Source organism: Orbicella faveolata, unplaced genomic scaffold, assembly GCF_042242905.1.
Source record: "Orbicella faveolata isolate gen_17 unplaced genomic scaffold, um_ofav_v1 contig_25, whole genome shotgun sequence".
Classification (NCBI taxonomy): Eukaryota; Metazoa; Cnidaria; class Anthozoa; order Scleractinia; family Merulinidae; genus Orbicella; species Orbicella faveolata.
In genome coordinates this window covers 27,127,300-27,140,771 of record NW_028301553.1, presented here as the reverse complement: position 1 = coordinate 27,140,771, position 13,472 = coordinate 27,127,300, and the positions used below count along the sequence as shown (strand labels likewise).

General features: G+C 38.5%; 1 protein-coding gene and 1 long non-coding RNA gene across 3 annotated transcripts in view; both read left to right on the top strand.

The window, feature by feature from the left end:
* Positions 1-13,472, top strand: part of LOC110043671 (multidrug resistance-associated protein 1-like) — a 28,445-nt gene that overhangs the window by 9,477 nt on the left and 5,496 nt on the right. For both annotated transcript variants that reach the window (XM_089294838.1, XM_089294839.1), the window contains 16 exons: positions 2,280-2,534; positions 3,532-3,597; positions 4,164-4,301; positions 5,100-5,240; positions 6,079-6,157; positions 6,571-6,643; positions 7,059-7,185; positions 7,361-7,537; positions 8,017-8,184; positions 8,771-8,854; positions 9,216-9,309; positions 9,526-9,677; positions 10,328-10,840; positions 11,479-11,678; positions 12,144-12,270; positions 12,857-12,958. In XM_089294838.1, the coding sequence (XP_089150964.1) occupies positions 2,280-2,534; positions 3,532-3,597; positions 4,164-4,301; positions 5,100-5,240; positions 6,079-6,157; positions 6,571-6,643; positions 7,059-7,185; positions 7,361-7,537; positions 8,017-8,184; positions 8,771-8,854; positions 9,216-9,309; positions 9,526-9,677; positions 10,328-10,840; positions 11,479-11,678; positions 12,144-12,270; positions 12,857-12,958 (2,496 nt within the window). The remainder of the gene's footprint in view (positions 1-2,279; positions 2,535-3,531; positions 3,598-4,163; positions 4,302-5,099; positions 5,241-6,078; positions 6,158-6,570; positions 6,644-7,058; positions 7,186-7,360; positions 7,538-8,016; positions 8,185-8,770; positions 8,855-9,215; positions 9,310-9,525; positions 9,678-10,327; positions 10,841-11,478; positions 11,679-12,143; positions 12,271-12,856; positions 12,959-13,472) is intronic.
* Positions 11-1,809, top strand: LOC149109707 (uncharacterized). The gene is made up of 2 exons (XR_016208806.1): positions 11-248; positions 689-1,809. It is a non-coding gene; the product is annotated as an uncharacterized LOC149109707 (long non-coding RNA).

Sequence of the window (13,472 nt, the reverse complement as noted above, 5' to 3'; positions counted from 1 at the left end):
GAAGAAGGAGAGAGAGATTGGCAACAAGGTTGCCAGACCAGTCGCTTTCGATAGTAACTCTGCTTCCCTTTCCACGCTGTGTTGGTGGTCTTTTGAAAGATGGGTCTTGCTTCAAAAGGAAAAAACTACAAAAACTTTTTACGAAGAAATCGATGAAACTGGAACGTACTTTAACTAGTTGATCTGTTCCCGACGGTTGTCAAGATAACAAAGGATCGTGAGGCACTTAAATCAAGTTCACTGCAAAGGTAAGGAATCCAATTTTATAGGGATTTTCTGTTATGATAAGCTATAATTCTAAATAAATCAAACTAAGCAATGCATTGTGTACTCTTTAAAAACCCCAAAAGCCGAAATTCACCTAAAAGGTTTCAGATCGACCTGAGAAAACGAGATAAATTCTGCAAAATAAGCTTAAGCTTGTTGTAAGTCCACCAAATCTATTTTGAGAGCCCACATGTTTCAACACCCAGTCAGCACGATGCAGCAAGTAGAAATTTGCAATGCTTATCATTTTTTCCTTTGAATTATTTATAAGGATTAACATTATATGAGATCTATAGTCTTTTCAATACATCAAGATGTAGGTTTTTTTTATTTGTCATTTATTTATGTCAGTTATTTATTTGTTTCCCACTAACTCATAATCTTTTTTATTCTTTTGATTTTGTTGTGTCATGAATTAAAGTGACCGCGAGGACAAGGAAATACAAGAAACATATTGATGATCCCACTATACCCATACCAAAATCTACAAGATTTGACCAGTTGATGTCATCTCCCTCTCTTGCATCACGTTTTCCTGGAGATCATTTCCAGCACCATGAACAGAACACCTCAGAGTTTTCGGCTCGCATGAGTGAGATGGCTGTTGACAGAAATGTTGTGGATGACTTTGATGGACTATGGAGTCAACCTTTATGCAAGAATTGAAGCTTCACAGAAGCATTTGATGAAATTGAGTTGCCTATACACTGTACCTGAAAAGACCACAGAAATACCAATTGATGTAATACACACAACAACTCAGATTTGTCCACAGACAGTGATTCAGATAATGATGTTGAAGTTTCTAGTTCTGACTCCTCTGAAGAAATTGAGAACTCTGACACTGACGGCCATTCACTGGACTCCCCTGATGAAAGTGAAACTAATTGTTCACAAGAAAAGAACATTTTCTGCCAAAGAATATGCCTGTATGGCTATTCTGGCCTTAATTTCAAGACATTGTATGACAATGAGAGGCTGCTAAAGATATCCTTGTTTTAATGAAACTACGGGTAATTTGTCCAGAGAATGTCACAGTACAGTTTTGCAAATTTACAGCAAGTGTGTGGAAACTGGGAGCTTTTCATTTCTGACATCTGTGAGAGATGTCTTCCTCTTTTTCCTAAAGTCATAAAGGATCAAGTCAAAAATTGTTCAACAGTGGGCTGTGATGGGTATGTGTGTGAATCTACAATTATATTAAATATATACATGCATATATATATATACTTTTGGTTTTATTGAAATTGTAAATAATATATATACATTTATGCTGACAGGAATTTTTTACCTAATCTATTTATCAGATCTGAGAGCATCCATTTTTCTATCAGTTAAACTCTGGGTGTTTGATTTAAGGGTCCATACGGGCACATATACTGTACACTAACAAATCAGGTTGGATCTAAAAAGCAATGTTATGAGTGCTATAGTTTTATGTTGAGTTGTCAGACTTAAACTGGAATTAATATAGTAACATTTGTTTGGAAATAATTACCTTGGAGCTTGACAACAATAAAAAGGTATGGAACTCCAGGGAAATGATCCTGTTGAGTTTTACTAATTCACAGAAACTGATTCATGTACTGAGTTCATCTTTAATTTTGACATTTTGGGAAATTTATAGAAATTTCAAACACAATATTTCATGTGTTTTAGCTGTTCCCAAAAATTCCCAGTCATACTTTTCACTATTCCCAAATATTCCCAGAAATTCCAAGGTCTTGGATTAAGCATAATTTGCATGGCTTGGAATAACTTGGAATTCCTAGGAATTCCCAATAATTCCCAGTCATACTTCCACTATTCCCAAACATTCCCAGAAATTCCAAGGTCTTGGATAAAGCATAATTTGCATGTCTTGGAATAACTTGGAATTCCTAAGAATTCCTAGGAATTCCTAGGAATTCCCAGACTACTGGGAATTTATTTCGCAGGGGTAACTAGCCACTTAGGCTACTTAAGTTGAAACGTTAATGTCAAGCTCTGGTTTATCACTCTCTTAAACTTAGGCTTTGGTGTTGAACAGTAAGTCCAAGGGAAAGACAACAGCAGGTGAACTGGTAAACTTGATGTCTGTGGATGCCCAGCGCCTCATGGAGCTTACAACATACATCAACTCATTGTGGTCAAGCCCACTTCAAATTGGTGTGTCACTGTACTTCCTCTATAACACCTTAGGACTGCCTATTCTGGCTGGGTTAGGAGTCATGGTGCTCATTATTCCATTGAACATGTTTCTTGGAAGTAGAATGGGTTCTTATCAGGTACAGTGAATCAGTCAGCTTAATATTTTTAAGACTTCTACTTTAAACACTTCTGTCATTAACAATTGCATTGCTAAATGAAGTTTGGCTGCCTGAGATATCCAGAAGCTTCCACTATTGGTAGCCAGCTCCTAGATGAAGACAGCTCCTATGGCTGGCAAATCGTGGAAACCAAGCCACTCATGAACCCCCACACAGAAGCTAACGGGGAGACAGGCACCCATCACACTGAATTGATAGTGGAAAGAGGGAAGGAAGGGAGGGGGGACGCTTGAAGATGTGCTCCCATGCAAAACAATGCTCACTTTAAGTGCTACCACTGTGAACGCTGCCAAAACGTCTCAGTCCAGGAGCACATGGAATCCTGGTGTATGCACATATCAAAAACAGCTCTGACTACCACGGGAATGTAGGCACCCTTTAATTTGTTGTTAACTCCATTAAATTGCATTTAGCCGCATTAAAAAGGGACCTTAAATTTGAGCATTGTTTTTGTTTTTAACTGGTTTGTCATGCACTGTACAATGACATAGATATGTGTTGATTAACATTAATTTGTAATCATAAAATGCATGTAGGTTGAATTCACAAGGTGTAGACACTTTGTTGGCTTTTTCTACCAGTATCTAGTTCTTGACATTATTAGCGATAATTAAGACCAGTTTTGCTCAACTGCCCTGCTTAGATTGACGGTGGGTGCCTGGGGAAGGGGTGGGGGAACGCTTGAAAATAAATGCTACAAATTAAAGCACTCAGGACTGCTGTCAAACAAGCTCTACAAAACTGCTTATACTAAGAACTCGAAGATCCAGGGTAACATAGATTAGATAGGTGCAACGTTGCACAGGTATTTGTGAGATACACCACTGACTGGAAGAGCATGGATTGCTAAGCTCATGGCAGTTAATGTTGTTAAATTGTCATTTATTACATTACATTTTAGTAAATTGAAATTTATTGAAATGATTACAAGTTTCTTTGCATTATTAAATTGTAGATGAAGCAAATGAGTGAGAAAGATGAAAGAATCAAAGTCATGAATGAAGTTCTTGGTGGAATGAAGGTACAGTATACCATGTATGTGGAAATGCAATTTGCTCTAGAAATAACTTCTACATACATGTACTGTACAGGTAGCTTTCCGATAATCATTTGAAACTGGCTATGTACTTAACAATTAGACGCGTAGCCTGCAAGGGCTATGGGTCAATAGCCCATGAGGCGAAGCCTAGTCGGACAGAAAAGGCAATAATAAGCTAAGTTAACAAATGTAAGTTGACGAAATATTTATTTGCGAATAACACATAACAAAGTGTCATGCTCAATTGCACCAATTTCACTACTCAAGGTCTATTACTTATAGTCCTCTGGTAGCGTAGCCAATTAAAATGCAGGATTTGCGTTGTTCCACTAGTTGGGTGATACTAAATGTATATAGTACAATCAGGAGATGCATGTATGAACTACATTGTACATACACCCTGTATATATATAACCTTGGTCCAAGAGTTTTTCAAAAGATACATGTTCAATATATTTAAAAAGTGCTATATGTATGGCTTTCAAGGAGTGACTTTCTAGTCTGGAAGAAACATTTTTAACCCTTATGGTGTCTGCTTTGTTTTGTAGGTCCTTAAGCTTTATGCATGGGAAGAGTCCTTTATGAAAGAAATCAAAAGAATACGCAATACAGAATTGAAGTATCAAAGGAATTCTGGCCTCTGGGCCTCAGGGTTCATGTTCACGTTTGGCTGTGCACCTACAGTAGTAAGTGACAGATCAAAGTGATTAGTTGGGAAAGTTTCAGAACAACAGACCTTCATTTACCAGACATACAGTAATATACAGTAGAATCAAAACATTGTCATTGTTGATCTGGATGCATTGTGGATCTTTGTTACTTGTATACCTATCAATCTGCACCATTGTGGGCCTATTTCTTTGCATACAGTGTGAACCCATGCTATTAAAAAAAAGTCTCTTTGCATGCATTATGTATTACCAGAACATATCCATACCTCCCCCATGGAAGGAATTTTTTCCTAAGAAACCCCTACCCCTCTGGAAATTTTAGTTAAGCTTCACATATTTCGTTACATATGCTATGCTACTCCATAAACCATCTCTCTGCATGCATTGTGAATCTATATTACTCTATAAACCATCTGTCTGCCTGCATTGCAGACCTATGCCTCTCGGTAAGTAATCTCTCTGCTATCACCAAGGACCTATGCTACTAATGATAAAGGAAAGTAAATGTCTTAAGATTCCCGATGGAATGTGCTTACCGTTTTCAAGCTATATACATGAATGTAGATACTCAATTCCAGGTTCTTAGATGAGTAAATTCTGATTTATGAGAAAGGCCAAATATCTGTTATTGTTGATGTTGTTGTTTTTGCTTATATTTTGCCCAAGCTGTCTATCAGCTGGTTTCCCTACAGTGTAAATAGTAAACCACTGCAGATACTGAAAAGTTTGCCAGCATGATATTTACGTAATGTTCTTTGACCTTTTTTTAAAATTTTTTATAGATATATATTATATATTTTTTATTTTTTGCAGGTTGCGGCCACTTCATTTGCAATTTTTGTGTTTACCGGGAATGTGTTGACAGCCAGTAAGGCATTTGTTGCCTTGTCGCTATTCAATGTGATGCGCTTCCCTCTTGTTATGCTCCCTGATGTCATTGTAACTTGCATCCAGGTGGGTACATGCTGATTATATTTTTATGGCCATCTGCACTCCCATACGGACTGGTCTGGGGTGGGGTTGGTTGGAGGTTAAGGGGATTGTGGAACCCATTCTCAAGTGCTGCCCAAGAAGAGGGGTTTTCAACACCATGCTGAATTCCTCCAGTGCAGGCTGGAAACGTTCCGGAAAAGAGACGTTAATCACAGAATCGCATAACTCAGAAAATTCTCGCACCCTGATTGGTTACCTAGGCGAGGTATTCAGCGTAGAATTGCGACTCTTGAAAGCGAGGCTTTGCGTGAAATTGCACCATTCACACAGACGTAAATGAAACGAGGTTTTCTTTCATTTAAAAAGAAGGCTATGCGATTCAAGGAAAATTCATCGGTTTTTCGCGTGAAATTTAACGTGGAATTCCCTAGTCAGGTAATGAATTTTCCTATAAAATATACCCATGAAAAGACCATAATGTTTATACAGTGTAGACTTCTGACTACGTTTATATTTAGTGGATTTGTTTGCTACTGAGAGTTTGCATCATCCTTTAGCATCAATCTACTTGACTCCTATCACGAATGCCATTCTCTGATTGCGTACGCTACTCTCTATCTGTTCTGTTGTAGATAGTGAGTAGCCTAGCAGTGTGCACTTGTTAAGTGTCTGTGAAGAGGATTTAGATAAAGTTTTGAACGACTAGTAGATTTATACTAAAACACATTTCTATGCGTGATTGTTGACTCAGGTTGCGCCCTCGTCAACTATCACGCGACAGAAATCTCGAGCTCATAATCTAATTGTTAAATAGAGTTTTACATTGCTGAAATTTTTCTGTCGTCTTTGGTTTCAAAAGGCCAGGGTATCTTTGAAAAGACTACAAGAGTTTCTAGACTTGGAGGAGCTGGATCTCAACACTGTTCAAAGGACAACATGTAAGAGTTAAGAATAAAAAACGTCAAGAGTTATTGTCTTACTTACATACCATACATAAATTTTGTTAAACTGAAATTTACATAGTAGCTTTGGCAAGTAATCTAGCTGAGGAAAGGAAACATATTAATTGTATGGCAAATTAAATTCTTCTTCATTGAGAGGACTCGGATCCGTTCTTTCTTTTCTTCACGCCACTCAAAGGAAACAAGAAAAGTGGATTAAATAGCTAAAATCCGTCTTCAGAGAGTGACCCCCAAGAACCTGGACCGTCTCGAATGGGCGCGAACAAAGCAAGGAATTTAGCGCACAATTTACATGAGTTTGTCAATAAACATTTTATGACAGCCCTCCTGTGTGTTGTAACCGATACTCAATGTGTGTTTAGCACCAACCTGTTTTAAATTTTTCACAGTGTCGTCGTCGGCAGTAGCAATAGAGAGCGGTACGTTTACTTGGAGCAGCAGAGATGCGCCCGTGTTAAGAGAGTAAGTTTGCTAGTAATTTACCCACAACTTAAGTACTGTTATGTAGGATAATTTTGCAGTGTTGGTGGTGAATGTTAACACGTACGACTTCTAAGATGGAGCCAAGAGCTGATTCTAGCAGAAGAATGGTAAAGTATGATATGAAACAATGAATTTTCCTGGGGAGAAAGCCAGCTGTGTAATGAGTGCGTAACCAGGCAAGACACTCCAGTGCTTAATTATTATACTAAAACAGTAGAAACGACTGGAACGATTCGTAACAAGAACCAAAACGCTGACAGATTCTGTTTTTACACTGTTAATAATGAACTTTCCAAAATATCGCAGTGATCTTTGTAATGGAAATCATAACTTCAGGATAAGTACCATCACAGTCTGTACACGTGGTCAAATTGCTTTTGTGCTTTTGTTTTAGGATTTCACTAAGGATTCCAGCTGGTTCACTTGTTGCAGTGGTTGGTCAGGTTGGATGTGGAAAATCTACCCTGCTTTCTGCTCTTCTTGGAGAAACCGTGAAATTGGATGGGAACGTTTCTGTAGAGGTTAGAATTTGATTTTAATCACGTTACCATCAACAACATACACTGATTAATTTGATGATCATGTTATCAATTACGCCATAGCTTTTTACCTTTATTTCAAAATGAGTCTTTAGGATGCATTTTGGTATTGAACAATACTTATTAACTTATTAATTATGTCATAAATATTTTGCAGGGTTCTGTAGCTTATGTATCCCAGCAGGCCTGGATTCAGAACGTCACTCTACGAGATAACATCCTGTTTAGCAGAGCTTTTGATTCCGCGCGTTATGAGCACGTGATTGACTCGTGCGCTCTGAGAACAGATCTGGAAATTCTTCCTGCTGGTGACTCAACAGAAATTGGAGAAAGAGTATGAAACACTTTCTTTATTACTTTTCGGTGTTTGAATTTATATACAGCAAGGAAATAACGGGTGGGGGAGGAGAAAAGCTTGAAATTTCCATAGATTTTTATACCAGATAAATATAAACGTTTCGTCTTTGTGGTTTGTTGTTTTTTTGTTTTTGTTTGCTTGTTTTGGAATCTACTCTCTATTATTATTAACATGCCAAGTTTGTAAAACAAATGTAATTTTTCAAATAACAAGTTGTTCTTCGTTTCCAACTTTTCATTATGTACTATGAATGAAGTGTCTTCTAAAATTACATTCTGAGTTGATAAATTACTCAGCTTTGACTGGAATTATTATACATGTATACCTGTACATCGTTAACTTAAGTCGACGTCTTTGGAAATGAAGTCACATTATGTCAGGGTTGTTTTCATAATCCAGGCTGCTATTTTCTTTGTGTTAATGAGACTTTACCATGTTTTAAACAATATTTGTAGGGTATAAACCTCAGCGGAGGACAGAAACAGCGAGTCAGCTTAGCTCGTGCTGTGTATTTCAACGCTGATGTGTACTTGTTGGATGATCCACTCAGTGCTGTGGACTCACATGTTGGAAAACACATCTTTGACAATGTTATTGGTCCCAGAGGAATGCTACAACATAAGGTTTGTTCGCATAATGATAGCCTTGCAAAGGTTTACTGTCATTCATAGACAATGTGTATGAAATAAGATAGCTGTGCAGATCTTTAATGTACACCGATTTCTAAGCCTGCATTTAGTGGAACAGTAATGTCTTAAATTAAAACACCCACACACAATCCACAGTCCTTTGCTTGCTCTGAGGAAGGGATTTAACGCTCGAAAAGTCAGCTTCCCAAACTCACTATAGCGGTTAATTTCAAGTTGATAAATAGCCTAGTTTTTGACTCAGTTGTCTGCCGACGCAGCCAAGCAATTTCTTAAGAGACATTTAGTCCACTGAACGTAAATCAGGAGTTGGAAAAGTACATGTCAGTTCGGAATTAACCGAGTTAGGAGCAATGGTTTCCACGCATTGACGACACGCATTTTGTTTCCTCATCAACGAGTCAATTCTAGTGCCTTCTAGTGATCAGTGAACCCTCTTACGGACTCATTAAGTAGTATTTAAAGAAATTTACTTTCCTAAGCCAGTTCCTAACTCGGTTTTTAACTGAAAAATAGGTAGCAAATTCTCTTGATAATCTCTTGTATTTTTATTTCCTTGTAGACTCGTCTGCTTGTCACTCATGGTATTCATTTTCTGCCCCAAATGGATCAAATTATTGTGCTTAAAGATGGAAGAATTTCCGAGGTTTGTTTTGTGTTATCACTATAATCATAAAAATTAAGTTGAACTTTTTCTTTCGAAAGAGCAGCCCTAATAAAGTGAATAATACTCAATAGCAATACTCAATAGCATGCAATGAAAAGTTTCGCGCTATCGTATATCATTTTCCGCTTCTATTTTAACCCAGATTTGCCGTGCAGAGGGCTAGTGTTATTTATGTATTCTTTGTCAGTTGGAAAAGATTTTCATGTTAATACTGGGGTGTTGATCTTGTGTTGGCTATAAAACTTCTAATAATTTTAGCCCTGATGAAACACTTATCGATTCAACTGACTAGCGTGAACTTTTGCCGCGTGTTCTGTAATACTTGTCATGTTCTTTTCAGTGTGGGACCTACTCGGAGTTGTTGGACAACTCAGGAGCCTTTGCTGAATTTCTGCAAACTTACGCCTCAGAAAACCATTCATCAAACACTCCAGGTAACATGCACTGCCAGACTGGATACAAGGAGTTGAACCAGTCCTCTTGTATTCTGCGTCTAATATTGCGTTCTATGACTGCCCCTATTCCAAGTTCTCCTACTTAAAATTTCAGAAATCATGAAGCACACCACTCTATTATTTAGCTGAGTTTTAGAACTGTTTCTTTTTAACCATAGTCTTTTGCGTCAGCTTCATTTTCAATTTTCTTTCTAGGAGAGACTGCTCCATCCTCTGCACAAGACAACTCTAAGTCAAGCACTCCTGCTGATACTGAAGAGGTTAAAAAGGATGCAAAGAAGTTTGAGACGGACGATGCGAGTGAAACAGGAAAGATGATTGAAGAAGAGCGGGCAGAGACTGGAAGGGTAAGAATACTGAATTGGAGTCAGATTATTACCAAATATCATTATATGGCAAGGTAGTCTTGGGATAAATCCGAGCATTCTGATAAGATTGGTTATTTCTTGGTTGGGATAAGCCGTGTATTTGATTCTGCTTTCGAAATCCGGCAAATTTCAGGCCTGAGTGCCTAAACTTTGCTCGTGCGATACTGGGAGTATTGGCCCTCGATCGTTTTTGTACCGACCTCACTGCGATCAGTCCGTACTGGTACGACCTCTGGTCAATGAACCTCGCGCTCGATTAGTAAGAAGCTAATATTTAGTTAGAGTACATTGGCTGTAGAAGAAAAAGTTTACTCGCATAAATATACTTGCAAAATCTGGGTAGCCAATTCGAACAAGCATCCATGTCTACTTTGGTCAATGCATTCTAAAGAAAATCGTTTTTGCATTTGGTTTGTGCCCCACCTTTCTTGTGCTTGCATTTGTTGCAAAGTTTTACAATGAACAATCTAGTAACGTTTTGTATCCCTCATGTGATGATCTTATCGAAATATTTTGTTATTGCAATTTGCCTCTTGATTTGGGTTTTGTTCGTCTCTAATCTTATAACGAATAGCTGCAGTTAAAATGTACCAGAAATGACCAAATCATTGAGTTTTTGCCTGTTTCAGGTCAAATTCTCTGTGCTTCTTTCGTACATCAAGTCGGTCGGTCCTTGCGCTACAGTCTTCACCATAATCTTCTTGATCCTAATGGAATCTTGCACAGTAGGCACTGGAGTGTGGCTTGCCTACTGGAGCTCAGCAAATGTTACCACAGACGAGCAACGAAACATGTACATCGGAATTTACGGTGGCATCGCACTGGGCCAAGGATTGTTCACCTTTCTTCTCTCCATCTGTATCACACTGGGATCAATGGTCGCTTCACGTAGACTTCATCATCGCCTCTTGGTCAACATAATGCATTCGCCAATGAGCTTTTTCGATACTACTCCATTAGGAAGAATTGTAAACAGGTTCTCCAAGGACTTGTACATCGTAGATGACACTATACCCCGATGCATAACAGATTTTCTCTGGTGTGTTCTCGATGTCATCGGGAATATTGTTGCCATAAGTTACGCCACTCCGTTGTTTTTGGTGGTGATACCTGTTCTGGGATTATTGTATCTTTATATTCAGGTTAGTGAGACAACTGCAGGTCTTTAATAAGAGAAGTTCAGGTCATTTTACTGTTGAATCCCGCCATTTCGAGCCCTCAACGAAACGTGTTCAAGACAACAGGAAGCCAAGTTGTGTCGCCGATAGTAAATGACTGAAAAGTATGTTTACATGTAAGGGAAAGTCATTTTGGTTCGAGATAACCGAATTCGAAACTGGCTTGGCCATCATGGTATATGAGCCATTATATCATGCTCTACAAATATGTGAAGAGTAAGCGTGATTTTTGAGAGCTTTTTTTAATTTTTATTTATTTATTTATTTTTTAGTCTAGTTTTGTATATTTTGGGGGCGTTTTCAATTAAACAATTATTCCTTCGCACTTATAATCAACGGGGACGGATTTACTGTATTCGATGGTGTGGTAACTATTTCTTTCAGGGTCTCCATATGTCAGGAAATCAACGTTTGGATTAAAAAAAAAATGTTTTTTAGGTTAGGAAAAAGCCAGAGTATTTTACTGCGAGGTTGCTTCTCTGCTGGCAGTCTATTTCTCTCTGCCAAAACGTTTATATCGCTATCTTCCTGTGCACGTCTCTATTATGATCAACGGAAAATAACTGGAAACCAATTTAAACCATTTCCCCATCTTCCCACAGAGAGTTTATGTGGCGACATCACGTCAGTTGAAGAGGATCGAATCCGTGAGCCGATCACCAATCTACAGTCATTTCCTAGAAACGATCAACGGCGCTAGCACCATCCGGGCATATTCACAACAGCAGCGCTTCATCCGGGATAATTACTACAGGACAGACGAGAATCAAGTGGCGTACTACTCCACTATATCCTCTAATAGGTAAGGAAAAGTACATTTTGTCCAAGCAACTAAGGTCCGTCCACACTACGCCGGAGAAATTTGAAAACGCAGATTTGTTTCTCCGGTTAGGCCTACCGTCCACACTAATCCGTCACGAAAACGGAACTTTTCGAAAACACTCTTCAGTGTGGACGGAAAACATTTTGAAAACGAAGCTTTTCGTAAACGATGACGTTACGATAGTCATATGATTTCCCTGCTCGAGTTTTACACAAACACAAATGCAAAATGGCCTGTGATTGTTGCGTTTCCAAATTCCTCCGGCGTAGTGTGGACAGAAAACATTTGATGCGTTTTCAGAGTGAAACCTCTGTTTTGAAATTCTTACGGGGTAGTATGGACGAGTTCTACCAATGATAACTGCCATTTCATGATTTGCACAATGGAAAATTCTGGGAAATGAAGGACAAACTTGGCGAAAACGTTTTCAATTGCTTTTCATAGGTGGCTTGCAGTTCGTCTTGAATTCCTTGGAAACTGCCTGATATTCTTCGCTGGGATGTTTGCTGTGATAAGCAGGGACAAGATCATGAGTGGGCTTGTGGGCATGTCATTGACGTATTCATTAGAGGTGGGTAAAGAGCGAAGTCTGGTTACAGCTGGAACTTTAGAAGGGAACGTTGATATGATTTTATTGCCACTTTTGTTAGCTTGTAGAGTAGATGGTTTGAATGATAGGAGGTACAGGTGATTTAGAGTGGCAGAACGCTGTTTGCAATACACGAGCGCGAAACGCGAAGGTGAGCGCGGAGCCTGGAAAAATGAACCTCTTGTAAACACGCGGTCGATATGCGCTCTTTTAATTTTTGGCAGGGCGAAAGGTAATTTCTGAAAGGTTGCTTTAAAATCGTGTGACTAAAAGGGTCATCGACTCCGGACCTACTCCTTTGTGTGTGATCTGTTATTTTAGTCGACCTTACTCTGCTTTAAGTTTGTTTGTAAAGGACATTACATGCTCTATATGCTGCACATTAGAAAACACTTGCGGACAAAACTATGGACTTTGTGTTCAACGTTTTGTAATGCGGCTCAGTTACGAAAATACGTATCATTTTCTTCCTGCAGTGTTAACTTGCAGAAGTTTAGCTGTAGTTATCATTTAAGCCTGATTTGAGCGTGTGACTACCGGATACCTAACACTCTATTACATTCTTTAGATTACAGATACACTCAACTGGTTGGTTCGCATGACAAGTGAATTAGAGACTCACCTTGTTTCTGTCGAAAGGGTGAAGGAATATTCAGAAACAGCTACTGAGGTAAACAACAAACTAGAAGAAAAGAGACTTTTTATAACTGGATTTCACAATGTACTTAGAAGCTACCTAACTATACCCTAGAACTCCTTCGCTTGGATCTATATATGAGTAATTAACTTCAAATAAAGGCACACATAAGAAAAAACCTTGTCAAGACGTTTTTAAAAAATAAACTTCGAGGATTTTCAAATCAAATCTTACTCATTTTATTATAACGCAAATTGTTTATCACCACTGAATCATGCTAAACATGATGACTTGACATGACATCTTATTACGTGGCACGACATGACATGAAGAGACACGACTTGAGATTACGTGACATAAAATAACATAACTAGAAATGACATGGCGTGACATGACGATCTCCACCAGTCACATGCTGTATAGTGACGCATTGAAACAACTGTTTCACAAGATAAATCGCAGACCCGGAATTACTGTACAATGTGATACCGTAGAATCTTCTGAAACACTACTGTTTTGCCACGAAAAGCTATTGATGTGTGTTTTT